We start from the raw sequence: 20,006 nt of genomic DNA, 5'->3' as shown, positions 1-20,006 counted from the left end.
TACTTTTATAAAAGTGAGAGACAATAAAGAAGATTTGGGGGCTTTTTCAAACATCAGCTCTTTTCTCTCCTTACCACACAACCTTCAGCCTGCTTGCAGGAGCATGTTGGACTAACAAGTACTTCTAACTGCTTTCTTATTTTCTCATCATCTTCTAACACCTGTGTGAATTTCTTCATGAAATCCTGAGCCTTACCAGGATCGGGTAAATTTCCTTAAAATAAATTAAAGTTCAATTAAAATCAATATTTTTTCATTCTTAAAATAATAATAGGTCAATATTTTTCATTCCTTTTATTGCCTTAAAATCCTTACGTACAAATTCAGTTTAGTTTAACAAAATAAATTGTGAAACACCTTCAATAGTCAATTTTCACAAATAAAAATATATTTTCTAGAAATATAAAACAGGATCATTGTGAAGGGACATATATGCAAGGAAAGTCTAAAATGGCTACTTCTAAGTAATCCCTTATAATATTTAAAGGCATCAAGTGTCAACCTGAATAATGCCAATTTTATTACTGTCCCCTTGAGCTTGTTGCATACATTGCTCTCTTGCAATTTAAGAGATTAATCACTAAGTTTTACCTTTAAGAACTATTTTCCTGTATTCCCGTTTATTGTTAAACCAACCCAGAGAGTTTACATATAACGCATGCTATCTAGCAGTGACATATACTGAGCAACCTATCCAGGTGTTACTGCTGGGTAAGTCATTACTGCATGGGAAAGAATGAGTCTTTGTAGAATCAAAAATGATTTTTATACTATTCTGCTAATGTGTCTATGTATCAAAATACTTATGAAAGCTAATAAAATGTTGACTGTGGTATCTTTTTTTCCTGGCTTCTTAACTGTTGTAGAGAGCCAGACTAGAATACAGCATCTCCGGTAACAGAAATTGTAAAATGGAACTTTGGCACTTTGTGAGGCCGAGGCAGGTGGATCACGAGGTTAGGAGTTCAAGACCAGCCTGGCCAAGATGGTGAAACCCTGTCTCTACTAAAAGAATACACCTGCCCGGCGTGGTGGCAGATGACTGTAATCCCAGCTACTCGGGAGGCTGAGGCAGAGAACTGCTTGAACCCGGGAGGCGGAGACTGCAGTGAGCTGAGATCTCGCCACTGCACTCCAGTCTAGGCAACAGAGCGAGACTCTGTCTCAAAAAAAAAAAAAAAAAAAAAAACACACAGAACTCTGTGGACTATCAAAATAGTAGTAGAAATTCGAGCAAATCCCAAAATACGAATATAGTAAATGTAGTCTTCCAGTTCACATACAATTCTGAAATCTCATTTTATGTCTTGGTGAGATATTTAATGACAATGTAGTTTAGAATCTAAAAATATATTAATCCTCCTAAATACTTCTGTATGACCTTTTCCTGTTTCTATAATGGAAAAAAATCTGCAAGGAAAGAGAACCACATTATAATACAACAGATAAATATGATCACTTATAAAAGATAAATGGAATGTTTTTATAAGTTCACACAATAAGCACCTGATGGCAAGCTGGAAAACTGCTAGTGCAGCACTTCGCAATCTGTGTTCCAAAGACCACTAGCAGTTCAGTGGAGTTTAACAGTGTTTAGGAAAAGGTATTTTTTCAAATAATTTTGTAAAGTGTTATTTTACAGCCCCTTCATAATGGATGGGCATCATAATAAAGGCTACAATAAGGCCTATTATTTCAGAAAAAAAAAGCAAAAGAGGAGAGGGAAAAGAAGAGATAAAGAAAACTCTTTCAATTTAGCATTCTATAAACATATATGACAATGAAACCCCTTTTTCTCACAATACTATCAACACCTGCAGGATACCAGCATTCCTTGAAACAGAATCTGGGAAATACTGAACTCACTGGAAGAAAACTGATAGGAAAAAAAAAAAAAGAACTTAGGGAATGATCTCTTTTAGGAGACAGCATCCATAGCCAAACTATAAAAAGGTGATAGGCCAGGCACCGTGGTTCACACCTGTAATCCCAGCACTTGAGGCCAGCAGTTCAGCACTAGCCTGGGCAACATAGGAAGACCTAGTCTCTTAAAAAATATATTTTTTAAATTAGCTAGGTGTGTTAACACATGCATGGAGTCCCAACTACTCAGGAGGCTGAGGCAGAAGGATGGCTTGAGCCCAGGAGGTCAAGATAGCTTTGAGTTATGATTGTGCCACTGCACTCCAGCCCTGGGCGAAAGAGCAAGATCTCATCTCTAAACATCAAATTATTTTTTTTTAAAGGAACAGCACAAAACAACTTGCTTTAGCAAGTTATCCAGGGGACTGGAAAGTAGTTTTCCCAGGACAGAAGAACATTTTGGTCTTAAAGTTCTACTCATTCTAATATTCCCATTACTTAATCCAAAAGCCAGTGAGTTTGGTTTACTGTTATCTTCAGTGTCTTAACATTACTTTCATACACATCTTGGAATATTTAGCGTCTCAGATCCATCTTAAGATCTCTTCATTATCACCAAGTGGAAGCTCAGCAGAAGTATTCCTCCAGGTGTTTCTGATTATCCCTCTATCCATTTGCTATACAGTGATCTTTGTGGTGGGAGGAAAAGCAAACGACCTGCAAAAACAGCAACTTTTCCCTACTTTTCCACTGAACAAAGGAGATGTTCCACATAATCCTTTTGTATTTACTGTTAAATGAAATACCGTTTTACTTAACATCACCTAAAGCAAAAAGGCAAATTAATATTTTTTTCAAAGAAGCTGTTATGTATGAAGTTATTAGGTATATCCTTTATATTTTGGCTTGGAGTGAATTAGCTTCAGCTGGTCACATTAGAGCATGCAATACCAAACACAGATTCAGTTTTTACAAGTTTACATGATGATTTCAATAAACTCTTAAAAATAAATTTATGTATTACATCCTTTCTCCAGATCTAGCTCATATAAGACACTACAGAAAATTTAAAATTCCTATATAATCATAGCCTATAACAAAACTGCACGAAACATTTAAAATTATAAAAAATGTTCCAATTAAAATTACATTTTATACAGATTTTAAAATAACTTACTTGTAATAACCATCACTTTTGAAAATATGGCCTTGACACTGGCATCTGTCTGTAAATCACACAAAAAAATGCAAAATTAAAATTCCCTGACAAGAAAACTTCATCACACTCTGCAAAAAATTAGACAAGCATAACCCACTAATGCTGCAGACCCATGCTCTTACCACTACTGTCACCTTCTTTATCTATTTTTATTAAACTCTAGATAAACTGGACAGGAGGTAGAAGTAAACTTCTCCACTTTCATCATGTCTTACCTCACCCTGTTGTGTTAGCCTCCAAACAGAAATCAGACAGCTGCACTACATTTTGTAACAGGTACATATTTTGGGTTTGTTTTTTTTTTTAGAGCTGAAAGAACAGGGAAAACTCCTACAATGTTTAGACCTGAGAATTATAAGGCATAGTCATGAAGCTTATGGGGAAGACACTGGAGAAAGACAATTAAGATGTGACTGACATGTAAAAAAGATGTTTCTAAGAGTGTTAGTTATGGGTTGCATCAGGGAAGTGTTATTTCAGTGAATTAATTCACTACATTATACCGTATGCAATACATTCATGTACTACTGCATGTAAAGTCACATGTATAAAAGACATTTCTTAGAGTGCTAATTATTCACTGCATCAGAGTAGTGTTATTTTAAAAAACAGAAACAAAAAAGTCATTGAGCAACTGTATTTAAAGTACTGAGCTAAATAAACATTGAACTGAATGCAATAAATCAAATAAATACACAAAAAGACCATCCCTATTGAGAATGAGCTTGCTAAGAAGAACTGAGAGTTAAACTGTAATAAAGTTCAAGAATTAAATCCCAACTATTTGGAATTTAAAGCATCTAACAGCTGTCTAGAAACATGTAAGATGTCTATTGTTGCTGTTTTATTTGGGGGGAACGAAGCGGTGCTGGGCTATCCTCCTCCATTCTGTTACTTTTTCAAACCCATCACACATGAATGAGAACTCCATCTTTAATGTGGATAACTGGGTAATTATTTTAAGACAAGCAAAAAGAAAATTCCACACTGTAGAAGAGAACTAAAACATTCTAGCTGAATTGAGACATTCTAGCTGAATTGAGTATTTAGTGATTTCATGTATGACTCAGCAGGAAAGTCTAAGACCCTCCCAATTTTTAACAAACAGGCAAAATGAAGAAGCTCCAACTAAATACACAAATTTCAGAGGAACAGTGAGAATCAAAAACAAAGTTATATTTGATTACAATCTCACACATCATGCTGTTCAACATATGATTTATACACTTAACATACTACCTGGATGCTATTATGATTTCGATAATGCCTAAACACAAATAATTTTATATACATGTTAAGTAAGAACATCTTAAAATTTTAATAAACACTCTTACATCTTTGGCCAGGCCAGAAGCAGGTAAATATACAGAGCTCCAAGTAGAAAAGAGAGGCACTTTATCAGAGATTATTAACGAAAACACACTAACTTACCACATTATGACACTAATTGAAACATGCTTATTGGCTAAAACATACTAACTTAACAGGGTTTAAGAGAAAGGAAACAGCAAAATCACTCAATTAGTTTAAAGTCATTTATTTTCAAGGAAAACATATTTTAACAGGTTCAATATAGTCAATAATCACAGAAAAAAGGTTATGTTCAATAAAACACAAAGAGGTCATTGTTAACCTATAAAACGAAAATACTACTCAAATGTAAGCTTCAATTAGGCAAAAAGGTGGTACAAAATGTCTTATTACTAGTGATCTGAAGGTTTAAAAAAATAGTGAGAGGGTCACTATAAACCACTCAAACAAATGGTGTGAGTTTTTTGATTTGTAGAGCAATTGGTGAATTTATGCCTAGGGAAAATGTGAAAGTTTTCACCCCTTAGATGAAAACAACACTGCTCCAATGACCTCTGTCCTATGAAGTGTATGTGTGGAAGGGAGATTGAGAAAGAGCACTCTAAACTGAAAAAGAAAAAAGAACACTCTTGTTTTCCTTGAAGGCAATTTAAAATGACCAGGCACACTGCTTATTAGACGAATTATGCCTTTTACATGTCTACATACAGCATTTCCATGGAAAAAAAAAACCCTAGAATCATTCTAAATGATTGATAAAAGATAAAATATGATACATCCAATGGATGAATACCATCATTGCATTATAAATACTAGGTAGTACATTAAAATCTCCATAAATATTAATTTTAAGTAAAAACATCAAGATATCTAACTATAATTACATAATTATTGAAACTTTCTAAAACCACAAGCATATACAAAAAAGTAGGGAACATCTTAGAGTGGCAATATAAAGCGTAATTTCTTTTGATTTTCTATGGTTTCAATAATGCTGAGTTATTGTTTACATCTTTATTTTAAGGCTACCAAAAAACTTTGAGTACACAGACCCACACTCTCTGTAATGTTGGGTATCACCTTTTGCAGATATAAACATTTATCACTTTCTATCTAATAAGTTTCTTAAAAATTAAGAGTTTTCTAAGCAAGGAATCCTAACCTCTACAATTACAACTTTTGCAAACAGAAAGAATTGTTTAACACATAGCAGCAATGGTAAATAGTAATTAAAATACATATGTTTTAAAAAACATTGAAGGAAAAAATTCTTACTTACTTTGGGTTGCTTAATCAAGTCAAGCAAATCCTTTACTTGATGTCGGAGCAGATTTTGACATTTCCACATTTCATTCAATGCTCTGAAAAACACAAACATACACATTTAAATAACAAAACAGAATAAAAATCTCTCTAGAATATTACTATTATATGAGGTTCAAATTATAAAAGGAGATGACAGAGATGAGATGAAATTCACAGGACTAAGCAACTGATAATGTGTAGAGATAAAGAATGGAATCAAATATAACACAGCAGGATCAAAAGAAATAATCAGTGGTCGAATTAGGGTAGGAATTAACCAGAGAAATTATAAATTTGAGAAATAAAGGAATAACTGACAGCGTAAGGTATTGTAGCAGGCAGGATGAAATGGAATCAAAAATATAAAAAGAAGAATTAGTTATTAGAGAATGGGGATACTTTTTCTTAAGACAAATCTTATTTAAATTTTAAACAGTCTAGAATTATTCATAAGTGAGTATTTTTATATGTCAAAAACTCTGATGTTCTCTTAATAGGTGTATTGTTCTCAGGCAGAAATTTAAATCTAAAAATAATCATACAGGTCCTCAATATATAAGCAACAATATTGTATTATAATATTGTTTAATATATTATAATATATAAATATTATATTAACATATAGAGAACAATTAATGAAATACTTGATTACAGATAGAGCCACACAATTAAAAATTTTTAAGGAAATCTCCAAAAACAAGGAATACTTTTCATCAGTTTGTTTTCAATTATTCTACACTTCTATTAACCTCTATTACCATACATATGAAGCACTGCCAAAAAGCAGTAACACAGAGGCATATAAAAAACTCTTTTTCTTTTAATAGACAAAGAACACCATTTAATATTTTAATTCTCTTCTTTAACAATATGTTTGAAAAATGCCTTTGGATTTTTTAAAGGAGATAAACCAGTTCAAATTTGGGACACTTGAATTCCTTTATAGTAGTCACGTCAAAATGGTACTGGCAAAGCAACATTATTAGGACATTTTCATCTTAGAAGTTATATTTTAAATAGCTATACTTTACTAATTTCAAGTTACTAAGTTGTATAAATTTTCATAAGCACAGTTTAAGAATATAAACATTGAAAGCAAAATGTTCATACTCCAGAGGACTAAAAATCTAACAAGAGTTGTATGATTAAAATAATTTTCAAAGAAACGGGGTAGTCATTTGTAAAATTACTTCTGAACTCCAAAGTCAATGTATTCTCTCTTTCCTATACACTTAATCATTTTAACTTCTGAAAGGCCTAGATTTTGAAGCTTGCTTTCACTTAAAATAAAAGGGAAATTACTTTACTCATTAAAGATGAAATGTCAAGCTGTTTTAAAGCCCATTATAAACTATTATGGCTATAGCTTAAATCAAAAAGTGACCATCTCTAAGAACTTGTATTATAACACGTTTATAGGAACTGTCCTTTCAAGTATTTTAATAAAATTGTATTAACCAGCAAGGCAATCTGTGCCTGTTTACTGCCTTTATAAATAATTCTCTAAAAAAGGGAAAAAAGTTATACTAGGAGAAGCAGTATTACAATAGGAAAAATCTCTATTTAATATTAGTCTGAATTGCAGTTCTGTTGCTAAGTAAATGTAAAAACTCCAGTTACAGCCTGGATATTCTCATATTTGTTACCTGACGTTTTAAATAGACAATTAGTTTCCACAATCTCCTTGTTACCAAACCACGAGTTTGCTGCAACTCAAAGAAAAAAGACAGCTACCATCAGGTTTCAGTCAGTGGCCTGTCCAAATGTTGAAGAGGACCTGTCCTCCAACCTTTAGCTCCCAACTGACAAATTACCCATCGGATTCTGTCTCAAAAAAAAAAAAAAAAACTATCTAGACGCAAACTTGTTTAATAAAAGACAAGATCACAACAAAGATCCCGATACCATCTTCTACTACTGTCGCTAATAGGAGTTCTGGGGAACTTGTGAGAGGTGGAAGTACACACTGTTCTCTTTTTCAGTAATCAAGATATTTAGTTTACTTAGGAGCTTATTCAAAAACTGATTCACATAAAAAGTCTGAAATCTAAGAAATACTTTGTCTTCCCCAAAGAAAAGTAGTCAGAGAATAAAATATATGGCTCTTTCAACAAATAAGAGGAATCCTAACCAAACAAGTTCTTACCAGGAACATGCCTGACAAGCAGCTATTTTTAAGTCCCTTTCAAACTAAGTCGAAGTCATATATTCAAATGACTTCAGGACTAGAATGTAATTTAAATGAATAAAGAGGAACAGGTGCTGCAATACATAGTAGTGGGGAGTGTGGTGAAATCAGAACATTAATGGACCATAAAACTATAAAAGATCAATATTATCTGCATTCAGGAAAATTAAAGATAAGAAAATTTGATACTCAAAAGATTAGGAAAAATTTAAATGTCTGATAATACACAGGAGGATGCAGAAATCCATAAACCACTGGTAGGAGTATAAACTAGCATAATCATGTTGGAAAACAATTTGACACTAGTTTACAATGATGAAAAGGCACATAGAAACTCCACTTCTAGCTATATACTAGTGATTATGAACCTTGGTTGCCCATTAAAATCTCCTGAAAGGCTTTTCTAAAATCAAAATGCCCAGACTACACGCCAGACAAATTAAGTAAGTATCTCTGAAGGAGGGACTTAGTTGTCAATTGTTTAAACCTCCCAGGGTGATTTCAATAAGTAGCTAAATTTGAGAATAACTCATATTCATACCTTAGAGAAGAAACTCTTGCATGTGTATATTAAATTGAAAAGTATTTACAGCAGCACTATTTGAAATAGTAAAAAAATAAAAAAGAAAGTAATACAGACATCCATTTTCTGCACTGACTCAAATTTCTGATATCAAAATAATGGAATAAAATTATGGATTAATGACAGTGCAATTCTATATCACAGTGAAATGAATAAGGTACAGCTATGTATGTTATGACTAAATCTTGGAAATAGAATAGAAAAAAAGACACACAACACTGTATACACAATTGTTTCTTTCATAAAGTTCAAAAACAAGCAAAAATATATTACTGAGGGATACACATATATACACATACATATACGTATATATGTTAAAAAAATTTTTTAAAGGAAACAAGAAACCAGGGTAGAGGTTACCTCTGGGAGGAAGATGAATGGGAGAAAAGTTTACAAGTTGGGTAATAGATTCGTAGGTATTTTTACTTTATTACTATGCTTCATAACATATATATGTGATTTATTATTACATAATAAAAAAGGTAATGGATTTTGGAGAAAACAACCATAGATAAACATAAAGTACTAAAATACTGGTAAGTATAATAGTTGGTCAGCTAATTACAAACAGCTGGTTAAAGTGAAATTCATCTAAAAAATGATATATATGTACCCTAAATGCTTTATCTTAAAACAGATAAATATCCATTCATTCACCAACCATTTTTGTAGAATCAAAGCCTTTCCTTTTGAGTACTGGTCCAGATTGGAATTTACTTTCGACTTTTCAATGGCATTATTTTTCAATATATCTCTTGTGAATGGCACTGTTTCACTTTTGAATTCAATTAAATATACTTATCATTTAAGTGATGAGTGATATCTGACATGTTTAGTTTTATAACAACTATCTATACTTTGTGTATTTGTTGTTATTTTTCTTGTTTTCTATTTTGTTTCTGGTATTAAAGTTTTCATTAATTATTTTTTGTTCCTCTGTGTTTGGAAGCTATACATTTTAACTGCTTTCAGAGGTGACTGTTAAATGCCCACTTATAACATAGTTAGTCAACATGTCTGCCCTCACTAACATGATAAAAGAACCTTGAAACACCTTCATACTCATTACTTACCTATTACCTTACATGCTGTTATCTGATAGGACCCACCTGCGGTCAAAATTTTTCACAAAGGCATCAGGCATCAACCAGTCAGAACCATGGGCAGTGCAAGAAGGTCCTGGAGACATTCCAGCCCTGCCCAGGCATGGCAGGACCATAGGAAGGAGGATTCCAGGGACACTCAGGAAATCTCACATAGTACTGCAGTGGTGTATGGTACTGGCTAAAAATTGGCCTACATACTACCTACTTTTTAATCCACACTCCCAACCCCTTGCAAATAAAACTGTATTATTACTGTTTTTACGGTCCTTTATTATTTGTATTTATAGAAGTATTTCAAATTCTTGAATCTTATTACTTCTTTATAGATTTAATTTCCTTTCTTACCAAAACAAGGTTATTCTTTAGTAATTTTTTCAAGTAGGACTGGCAAATTCTTCATTTTTGCTTAAAAGTGACATTTCATTTTTACTCTTGAATGATAGTTGGGCTAAGTAGAGAAGTCTAGATTTACTATGATTTCCAATAGGTAGTTTCAAATATGATATAAATACCATATTTCATCCAATTTAAGAGGCTATCAATTAATTTTGCCATGAGAAAAAGAGCCACCAATTAGGCTATGACAAGCCAATAATTTTAGGATGTATTTCAATTCCAGAGAAAAGTTTACCAGTAATAAAAGTAAATATGAGAGTAACGTGTTTTACTACGTGTAGTGGAAAAAGAACAAGCTTTGGAACCAAGCAGGACTGAGTGCAAATCCTGGCTCCCTCTTAACTCCTTGTGTGATTCTGTGGAACTTAACATTTGTGGGATTCATTTCATCATATGTAAAACAGGAAAAATATCACTTAAACCAGGATTGCCAAGCTTTTTCTGTAAAAGGCCAGACAGTAAATATTTTAAGCTTTGTGGGCAATCAGATCTCTTTACAACCTACTTTTCCGCTGTAGCACAAAAGCAGTTATACATAATACAAATTCCAGTGCCTGAAATACAGCAGGTAGGAAAAAAAAATGTGTATTTCTCCCCTTTACAACCTTTTCCTCACTATTTCTGTATAAAACATAAACAGAAAATATAATTATTTCCATGGAAGAAATGAAGTCAAAAGTCTCATTAAACAGTGGTACAAATGAAAATTACATACAGCCCCTTAGATCTCTCAAATTTCTCAACATTTAACCCTTAATATTTGTAAACTACATTTGCTGGAATACTAAGGGTCTACATTTCCTAAAACCTAAAGCAAATCTCTAAGACTTCAATTTCCTAACCCTTAGTATGATTCAATTAGACTAGATGTCTTTTCCATGTCTAACATGCCAATGCCACCTTACCTAAACACCCAAAAGTACTTTTTGAATGACATGCAGTAATAAAAATGTATTTGTGCTTACTCTTATGTCAAACTATAACACGGTGCTGCTCAGGCTACGCAGCACAAAATTTGCAGCCTACTGCTCTCCACCGTAATGCAAATCAGTACACCAAGTGAGAATAAAAAGGTAGTATTTTCATAATATGAATGTTTCTAATGCCTTAAGGAAAACAAACAAAAAAGAATAGGTACATCAACGTTTCCTGAGACACCAACAATATGAATAGAAAACTCAAATCCTAAAAGATTTCATGTCAATCAACTCTATTTTTCAATTGCTTGTAATGGCTTCATCTCATGTTTAAAGTGGTACTTTCTGCAAAAAATAGCCAAGTACTATATTATGACATAACCCTTTAAACAATGTTTACACTACATAGATTACATTTTAAAATACAGGTGTTTGTAGTTTCTTTTCCATAAAATACATTATATTGCAAAAGATGAAAAGAACAGAGTTTGATATTTGAAACATACTTCACAGCATTTAAATCCAGTGTGGCATACAAGTAATATAAGCATTTCATCCGTTCTGTAGTTTCTAAATTGTGAGGAACCATGTATTGAGCAAAGATCCGTTCAACAAGTAGTCTACAAAAAAAGCAGAGAAGGCATTGTATTGATTTTTTTGTAATGTTCTAAAGTTGTATATAAAATTTCAAAACTATGTAAAGAACATATATTAAAGAAGTTCCTGCTGCTCTGAGTGGAAATGAGATTTCCAAATCAAAACCTTCTGTCTGTAGATAGAAGGGGACCAAAACAGGATTTAGCTGGATGTACTGAAAACAGCCCTACACCCAGCTAAGACAACTACCAGCTTCAGGATGTTGGGCACATTATGCACCAGGGATTTTTTCTTTATCTGTATAATACAGTTTTAAAATATGCCAGGTCCTTTCAAATGCCAAGTTCTAAATTTCTAAGTCAAAACTAAAGAAACTCTTAAGATTCTTTTGCATTTTCATAGGCATCATCATGAAAACAGACCTGGCTAAAAGTACTTTAAAAAAGCCCTAAAAAATCATAATGTAATTCTTTGTGCACTGATGCCATACCCTCAAAAAGTACAAAAACTTCTATTTTATAAAAACAACTATAAAGTTTCATAGATAATCCAGTTTTTAGTATCTATGCCTCTTAAAATTTTAGTGTGACCTGCTTCTTAATTTTCTCATTCTGATCTGCTACGGGCAAAATCATTTGGTCTCCACTAATAACCTATCAAATCATTTCAGACTATAAGCAGGATTTAGAGCTCTATTAACCAATAAATGACTGCAGTCCAGATAATGTGTTTTTATATAAATTTATAAACTGTTTTTTAGCCTTCAGTAGAAATTGTTTTTAAATGTGTAAAATCCAACAGGTTTTTAAAGTTTTATTTGAAAAAAATTAATGAAGATCCTTGTAACACAATTACCTATGAACTAAAATTATAACTATACACATACCTATTTTTAGATATTACTGTTCAAATACAGTATAAGAAAGTGGAACGTAAAACCTGTACCCATCCCTAAAGTTATATGTACATTACTGCTTTATTTATGGCTTGGGTGGGAATGAGCCCAGTCACTCACTACCATTACCTTGTACTAAAAACTGAGGGAAGTGTAAGGTCATAAAGAAAACAGTTTGCATAAAACAATGAATCAAGTTATATAACATTCAAAGTCACCAAATATTTATAGCATCCTTAACTTACCGATCATCAATACTATTTTGATAATATATATGTAGCAATTTGTCTTTGATCCATGCTATCTGTTTTGCGGCATCTTTTCCAGCTGCTGATTGTAAAGCATATTTCTTATAAATTTGGGCAAGTCCCATCATGGCTTCTTTGCGTACTCTCCACTTAAAAACAAAAAGTTTTATTTATAATGTAAAACGGCTTCCATTATATAAATTAAGGAAAGTCTAGTTTCCTAGTTTTGTGTTTTCCTTCCCTTTATACGTTTTTTTTAAGTCTCAGATACTAAATATCAATTTATAATTACTACGTTTATAAAAAAAGCACACAACTATCACATAAATATTTCTACCATGTAAAGTATGGGAGAAAAATCAACACGTGTAAAGAACTTTAATGCTTTCATGTCTTAAACCTATCACCTATGCCTGAAAACAAAAGCTAATCACACTCTACATACTGTGACTTAAAATTGGTGAGGAAAAACAAGCTACCAAAATTTTTGTTCATGCATTTTTAGAGACAGGATCTCTGTTGCCCAAGTTGGAGTGAAGTGGTGCAATCACAGCTCACCAAAGCCTCGAACAACTGGGCTCAGGCAATCCTCCCACCTCAGCCTCCAGAGTAGCTGGGACTACAGGCATACAATGCCACACCTAGCTAATTTTTTATTTTTGTTTTTTGTAGAAACAGGGTCTATGTTGCCCAGGCTGGTCTCCAACTCCTGGCCTCAAGCAATCTTCCCACCTCAGCCTCCTAAAGTGCTGGGATTACAGGCGTGAGCCACTGCAGCCAGCTCAAGAAACCAAACATTAAAAGACAAAGACAGAATTAAATGGATAAACTGTGACCCATCCCTCATAATTTTTTTTCTAAATTGTAGTCTATATTGGGCATACTTACACTATTACAAATAATAGTAATTAAGATGTATTAAAAGCATATATGATATTGGCTTTATCAAATGCTGAATGTAAAAATACTTATCAGTGGTCCATTCTGTACATCTGGGACTGAGTTGAAGTATAAGGGAAATGTATTCAACTTTTTTTTAAAAAGTGTATATTTGTTACAGTGCATCTGGCATTAATTATCTTAGAATAAGTTCATTCTTTAATTTTACATAAACAGCACTGTAATCAAAAGGAAGCTGGTAATGTTGAAAACATCATGAATCTGCGGAGATTATTAATTTTTTCCTTTGTGGTTCTTTTTCTTTTGCTATGGTCTGTCATTCATAGCAACAAATTATTCCCTTGGCTTTTCTTTCACTTAATTACAGTATATTAAGAATAGTTCTTATCTCATTCATCCACCAACTACTTATTGAAATAAAAGACTTCTACAAGTCTTATAAGATTTCAGGCCAGTCATGGTGGCTCATGCCTGTAATCCTAACACTTTGGGAGGCCGAGGTGGGAGGATGGCTGGAGACCAGCCTAGGCAACATAGTGAGACCCTGTCTCTAATAAAAGAAAAAAAAAAAAAATTGGCCAGGCATAGTGGGACGTGCCTGTGGTCCCACCTACTCAGGAGGCTGAGGTGGGAGGACTGTTGGAACCCAGGTAAAGGCTGCAATGAGCCGTGATGGCACCACTGCACTCCAGCCTGGGTGACACAGGGAGACTTTGTCTCAAAAAATAAGTATTCAATTTGTTTATAAAAACTTTGTATGTCTAACTCCCTATGTTGTATCTCTTAATTCCCTTTTCTTCAAAGAGAATTTAAAGATACATCATATTCTAATATTACCAAGAACATAAATATAGTCAATTATTTTTCAGTGCTCAATTTTTATATGAATGAACCAAGCAACCATACAACATAACATGATGATCAAAAATATACATTATGATCCCAACAATACACAAAAACAGCTCAAATTCTAAGTCTAGCTGCGAAAAAAGGTATTTAGAAGGCTATTATCCTATGAACAATGCAAATATCCTTTCCCTCTTCATGCCTTTTGGCCCTTTTCACTAATTAATACCACAACGAAATATTCAATAAATATAAGTCCAAGTTTATCAGTTGAAATAAATTGTTCTGGATACCGACAGATTTGAAGGGAAAACCATGCGCTTCTTGCCCACTTATCCTCCATGCACCACCAGCATTATCAAGGAGAGTATTAAACAGGGGAGATGGCACAATCGACCTGTTACAATGTTTTTTTTTGAGACTGAGTCTCGCTCTGTCGCCCAGGCTGGAGTGCAGTGGCGCGATCTCAGCTCACTGGAAGCTCCGCCTCCCAGGTTCACGCCATTCTCCTGCCTCAGCCTCCCGAGTAGCTGGGACTATAGGCGCCCGCCACCACAGCCAGCTAGTTTTTTGTATTTTTAGTAGTGACGGGATTTCACCGTGTTAGCCAGGATGGTCTTGATCTCCTGACCTTATGATCCGCCCGCCTCAGCCTCCCAAAGTGCTGGGATTACAGACGTGAGCTACCGTGCCCAGCCTACAATGTTTTAAAGAATTTACCTAGTCAAAGATATTCCAACAACCTATAAGCAGGCCTCCCACTTTCTTTGCTAATTAGCGCTTAAATAAGTCAGAAAGTCTCACCCTTCACCAAAATTACTCTTATGCCTAAATGAGGCTTAGATGCCATTATGGCAATCAGGAGGGGGACAGAATGAACATTCATCAGAGTATTTCCTGAGTGCCTAATATATTCCATGTAGTATGAAACACAAACATAACAAGTTCATTGTTTAATGAGTGGAGCTAGTGGGTACTCATTCAAAAAAGCTGGCTTGAGGTCACAGAAAATAGGCTAGAGGCATGGTGCTCTATCGGGTTTAGCTTTGCTAAATTGAAAACATCTTTCATTTTCTATTCCATGTTGATTATAACACAACCAGCTAGACAACTATCAATTCATACCCATATAACAACAGCCCTGAAAGGAGAAAGAAAAAGAAGAGTCAACAACATAAGAGAAGTTGTATCTCAGGCCTTTACAAAAGTCCCTTATCATTAACACTGGTATACAGGATAAACATTGACTACCATTAAGAGCTGTCTTATTTTTAGGATTAGAACAAACATCTTTAATGAAGAAAAACTGATGCAATTTAATGTAACAGAAAGTAAAACCTCATAAAGGTAATTTTAAATATTAAAATGCCTCCACTCCCCTAAAAAAGGCTAATTATATTTAAATATATATAAATATATTTTCAAATACTGTTAAACTTCAAGTATTAAAAATGAAAACTTAGTAATAATTATTTATTCATACTTACTCGTTTGTCTAATGTTCTCTCTCTCACAAAATTAAGTAAGTGATCATTGACCAGAAGAATATCCTTTTTAGCAGCTGTAACTATTGACACAATAACATCATGTCTAATAGCTTCCTCAGGGTCATGTGACCTCACTTTAAGATACTCTGAAAGATAACATTTTATTACAGTGGAAATTTTAATAACTAAAATATTTTTAAAACACTGCATGATACCCTTGAAAATACGCCCTAGCAAAACAATACCTAAGTAGAAGTTTCAAGAAAATTAAGAGCCCAGAAAGAAAGGGAAGGAAGAAAGAAGGAAGATTAGTTCTTCAGTCAAAACAGAGCCGTGACATCCAATTGAGTAGTAAGAGCCTCCTCTCCATTTGGTAGATTGGGAACTTGATTAAGAATTCACTAACCTGGCCAGGTGTGGTGGTTCACGCCTGTAATCCCAGCAATTTGGGAGGCCAAGGCGGGCAGATCACTTGAGGTCAGGAGTTCGAGACCAGCCTGACCAACACAGAGAAGCCCCTTCTCTATTAAAAACACAAAATGATCCAAGGGTGGTGGCACATGCCTGTGATCCCAGCTACTTGGGAGGCTGAGACAGGAGAATCACTTGAACCCAGGAGGGAGAGGCTGCACTGAGTGGAGATCACACCAATGCACTCCAGCCTGGGCAACAAGAGCAGAGCTCCGTCTCAAAAAAAAAAAAAAAAAAAAAAAAATTTAAAGGCCAGACGTGGTGGCTCACACCTGTAATCCAAGCACTTTGGGAGGACGAGGTAGGGGGATCACTTGAGGCCCGGAGACTAGCCTCACCAACATGGTGAAACCTCGTCTCTACTAAAAATACAAAAAAATTAGCCAAGCATGGTGGCACACAGCCGTAATCCCAACTACTCGGGAGGCTGAGGCAGGAGAACTGCTTGAACCCAGGAGATGGAGGTTGCTGTGAGCTGAGATTGTGCCACTGTACTCCAGTCTGAGTGACAGGGAGAGACTCTGTCTCAAAAAAAAAGTTTTTTAAAAGGGACAAATAACAAGAGGAGATCACAAGAAGAGATGTGTCGACAAAATTTTGGCAGATGGACAACAAGTAAATGTCACAGGACAAAGGAAAAGGATGAAACCCAAATGGGAAAGAAAACAATAAACAAGCTTATCTCCACAAAGAACACCGAAAACATTTAAAACAGTTTAAGAACCTATAAGAATGGTTAAAAACAAAAAGACTGAAAACACAAAATGTTGTCAAGGATGCTAAATGATTGGAACTCTCATTCATTGCTGGTACAAATATAAAACAGTATAACTAATATGGAGAACTGTTTTCACTGTCTCTTATAAAGTTAAACATGTATCTACACTATGACCAGCAATTTCATTACTGTTTTCAAAAAGAAATAAAAACATAAGCCCACAGAAATATTTGTATAAGACTATTCACAGTAATCACTATTAATAGCCTCAAATCAGAAACAACCCAGATAACCATCAAAAGAAGAAGTGGATAAACAAATTATGGTATATTCATACAACAGAATAATAATTAAGAATAAATTAACAATACAGGATAAATTTCAAAAACACGTTACGTGAAAGCAGCCAGATCTCTCTCCATTCCCCACCCTCAAAAAGAATAGTACACACTGTATGATTCAACACATATGAAATTCAAAAACAGGCAAAACCAACCTACAGAAATAGAAACCAGAAAATGGTGAGAGAACTAACTGGAAGGGGATATAGGGGGACTTTTTGGCATCATGGAAATTCACTGTCTCTTCAAACATCAAACTGAACACTCAGGATCTGCACATTTTAAGTTAATTACACTTCTTTTTCTAAGTTAAAAAAAAAACTGTAGAAAAGACTGATATTTTCTCTAAAATATAGATAAATCTATATTTTATCTATATTAGGTGTTCAGGTAGTCATCCAAATACCTTATCAATTAGGATTCACAGAGCTTTCCATATCCCCCTGTGGCAGAGAATAATTAAGTGAGAAACTTGTGGAGGCATCTGTTATCTCTCTCTGTCATATCCAAACATTTAAATATTACAATATATACTACTTCATTATAAACTACTTCCCTTTTGTTTCTCCTGTATATTACAAATAGGGCAATTAATTTTTTAACTTTTTAAGTGGATTGTTTTATCTATTCATTTTATTTAAGGATCTCAAAGGGAGAATTACAAATTATTTGCTTAAAAAGGGAGGTACTGGGTCTGATAAGGTTGAGAAGCACTACAATATAAGGTTCACATGGATAAAGTGAAATGATCCTGCAAGTCAGGAATGAAGCTGGAGAAATGTAAAATGGAACAGGGTATATAGGGTTTAAAAGAAAATAACTGAAGATGTGATTGAAACCAATAAAAAAAAAAAAATCAAAGACTCACTTTTTTTTTTCTTTTTTTTTTTTTGAGACTGAGTCTTGCTCTGTCGCCCAGGCTGGAGTGCAGTGGCACGATCTCTCAGCTCACTGCAACCTCTGCCTCCCAGGTTCAAGCAATTCTCCTGTCTCAGCCTCCCGAGTAGCTGCGATTACAGGCGTGCACCACCACACTTGGCTAATTTTTTTTTAGTAGAGGTGGGGTTTCACCATGTTGGCTGGGCTGGTCTCAAATTCCTGACCTCAAGCGATCTGTCCACCTCGGCCTCCCAAAGTGCTGGGATTACAGGCATGAGCCACCATGCCCAGCCTCAAGCCTCACTCTTTCAAACAAAAGCAAGGATTGCTTTATTACTCTTACACTTTTATCACTTTATCTAGCAGTGAAAACCTCTGAAACCTGCCGTCATATTTCAGGTAGGGGAGAAAGAAAGAATCTTCTATAGAATGAGATAACAGAAGGATAAAGCAAGCCCTCATCTGTAGCAACAGCGAGTAGAAGTTAAAAAGCAAGAAATGACTGACTCTCTAAGGCTACTGGGAAAGAGGAGATGGGAAGCCAATATGAGCCTAAGAAGGAAAGGTATACATTGGCAGGATATTTCCAGCACTGTCTCCCTCCTACTCAGTCAGTATAAATCCTTTGCGGCCTATGTAACCTAACATGACAGCAAGTTCAATGAAACAGAAATTCTATTTAGCCATGTACAAATCAAATTGGTGCACACTGCTACACATTATCAACAGTAAAAAAGCAGGGGTCGGGTTTTACTTAATAACTGAAAAACATGATTTAAATATTTCAATAAAAAAACTGAAAATCAGCCTGGGCAATAGAGTAAGACCCTGTATCTTAAAAAACAATTTAAAAATCACAACTAAGCAATAAACCTTACTTTTAAAAAATTCAAAATCTAAAATGAAAGCATGAAAATAATAATGTAGCATAAATATTAAAATTATCATTTTGATTATATATCACTAAAATCATTTTCTAGAAAAAAGATAAATTTTAAGAGAAATGTGAACAATTATTGCATACAGAATTATTTAAAATTCTTTAAGCTCCTTAAAGATGAGTGATACAATTAAAAATATTTTGGAGATACAACACACCTAAATACTTTGGAGAACAAACCCACTGGAATGGCATGAACAAGTAAGAGATGACGGGAGAAAAAAAAATAGGCTCTGAAAAACAGATGAACAATATAATCAACCTTGGATTCCCAGGAAAACAAAATCCTAAGCCAGTAGAGGAAAAACAGGGCAACCAACTCAATATACACTACACTCTTCAAAAGGCATAGGGACTAGCAACAAGTACTTCTGGATCTTGAAACAAGGAAGAGAAGGAAGGACTGGGTGAAGGCTGTTTGAGAAATCCATCTAGGAGACTGCCCCTATTCCACACCAAAAGAAGTCTGGAGATAAATACTATAATAAAAATATAAAACAGTAGCTCTAAACTGGGGGACACTAAACGGTTGAGGGCATGGATACCATACCCCAAAAGGGGATTATGTGACATCTAATCCGAAATGTGAATGCAGAAACCCATCATTCTTTTCCCAAACACATTAGTAACTCACCTTTAACTTCCAGATAAGATACTTTTCTATTAGAAATTTGACAGGATGAAGAGGAAGTATCTAAACTAAGGGCTCCCCAACAAACAACTCACTCTGATAACCCAAAAGTGAAGTTCAGAGTTGACAGACCCAACCATGTACTCAGAGTGTTCCAAATAGTTT

General features: G+C 34.3%; 1 protein-coding gene across 14 annotated transcripts in view; it reads right to left on the bottom strand.

Moving 5' to 3' along the window:
* The window catches only part of PDS5B (PDS5 cohesin associated factor B), a 189,614-nt gene that overhangs the window by 72,760 nt on the left and 96,848 nt on the right, over nt 1–20,006 (bottom strand). For all 14 annotated transcript variants that reach the window (XM_055244893.2, XM_055244895.2, XM_055244899.2 and 11 more), the window contains 6 exons: nt 15,862–16,007; nt 12,626–12,777; nt 11,395–11,508; nt 5,673–5,754; nt 3,041–3,089; nt 75–214 (listed from right to left, as the gene is read on the bottom strand). In XM_055244893.2, the coding sequence (XP_055100868.1) occupies nt 75–214; nt 3,041–3,089; nt 5,673–5,754; nt 11,395–11,508; nt 12,626–12,777; nt 15,862–16,007 (683 nt within the window). The remainder of the gene's footprint in view (nt 1–74; nt 215–3,040; nt 3,090–5,672; nt 5,755–11,394; nt 11,509–12,625; nt 12,778–15,861; nt 16,008–20,006) is intronic.

The sequence above is a fragment of the Symphalangus syndactylus genome, chromosome 15 (genome assembly GCF_028878055.3).
Source record: "Symphalangus syndactylus isolate Jambi chromosome 15, NHGRI_mSymSyn1-v2.1_pri, whole genome shotgun sequence".
NCBI classification, from domain to species: domain Eukaryota; kingdom Metazoa; phylum Chordata; class Mammalia; order Primates; family Hylobatidae; genus Symphalangus; species Symphalangus syndactylus.
The sequence above is the reverse complement of the archived record's forward strand: the minus strand, read 5'-3'. Positions and strand labels throughout refer to the sequence as shown.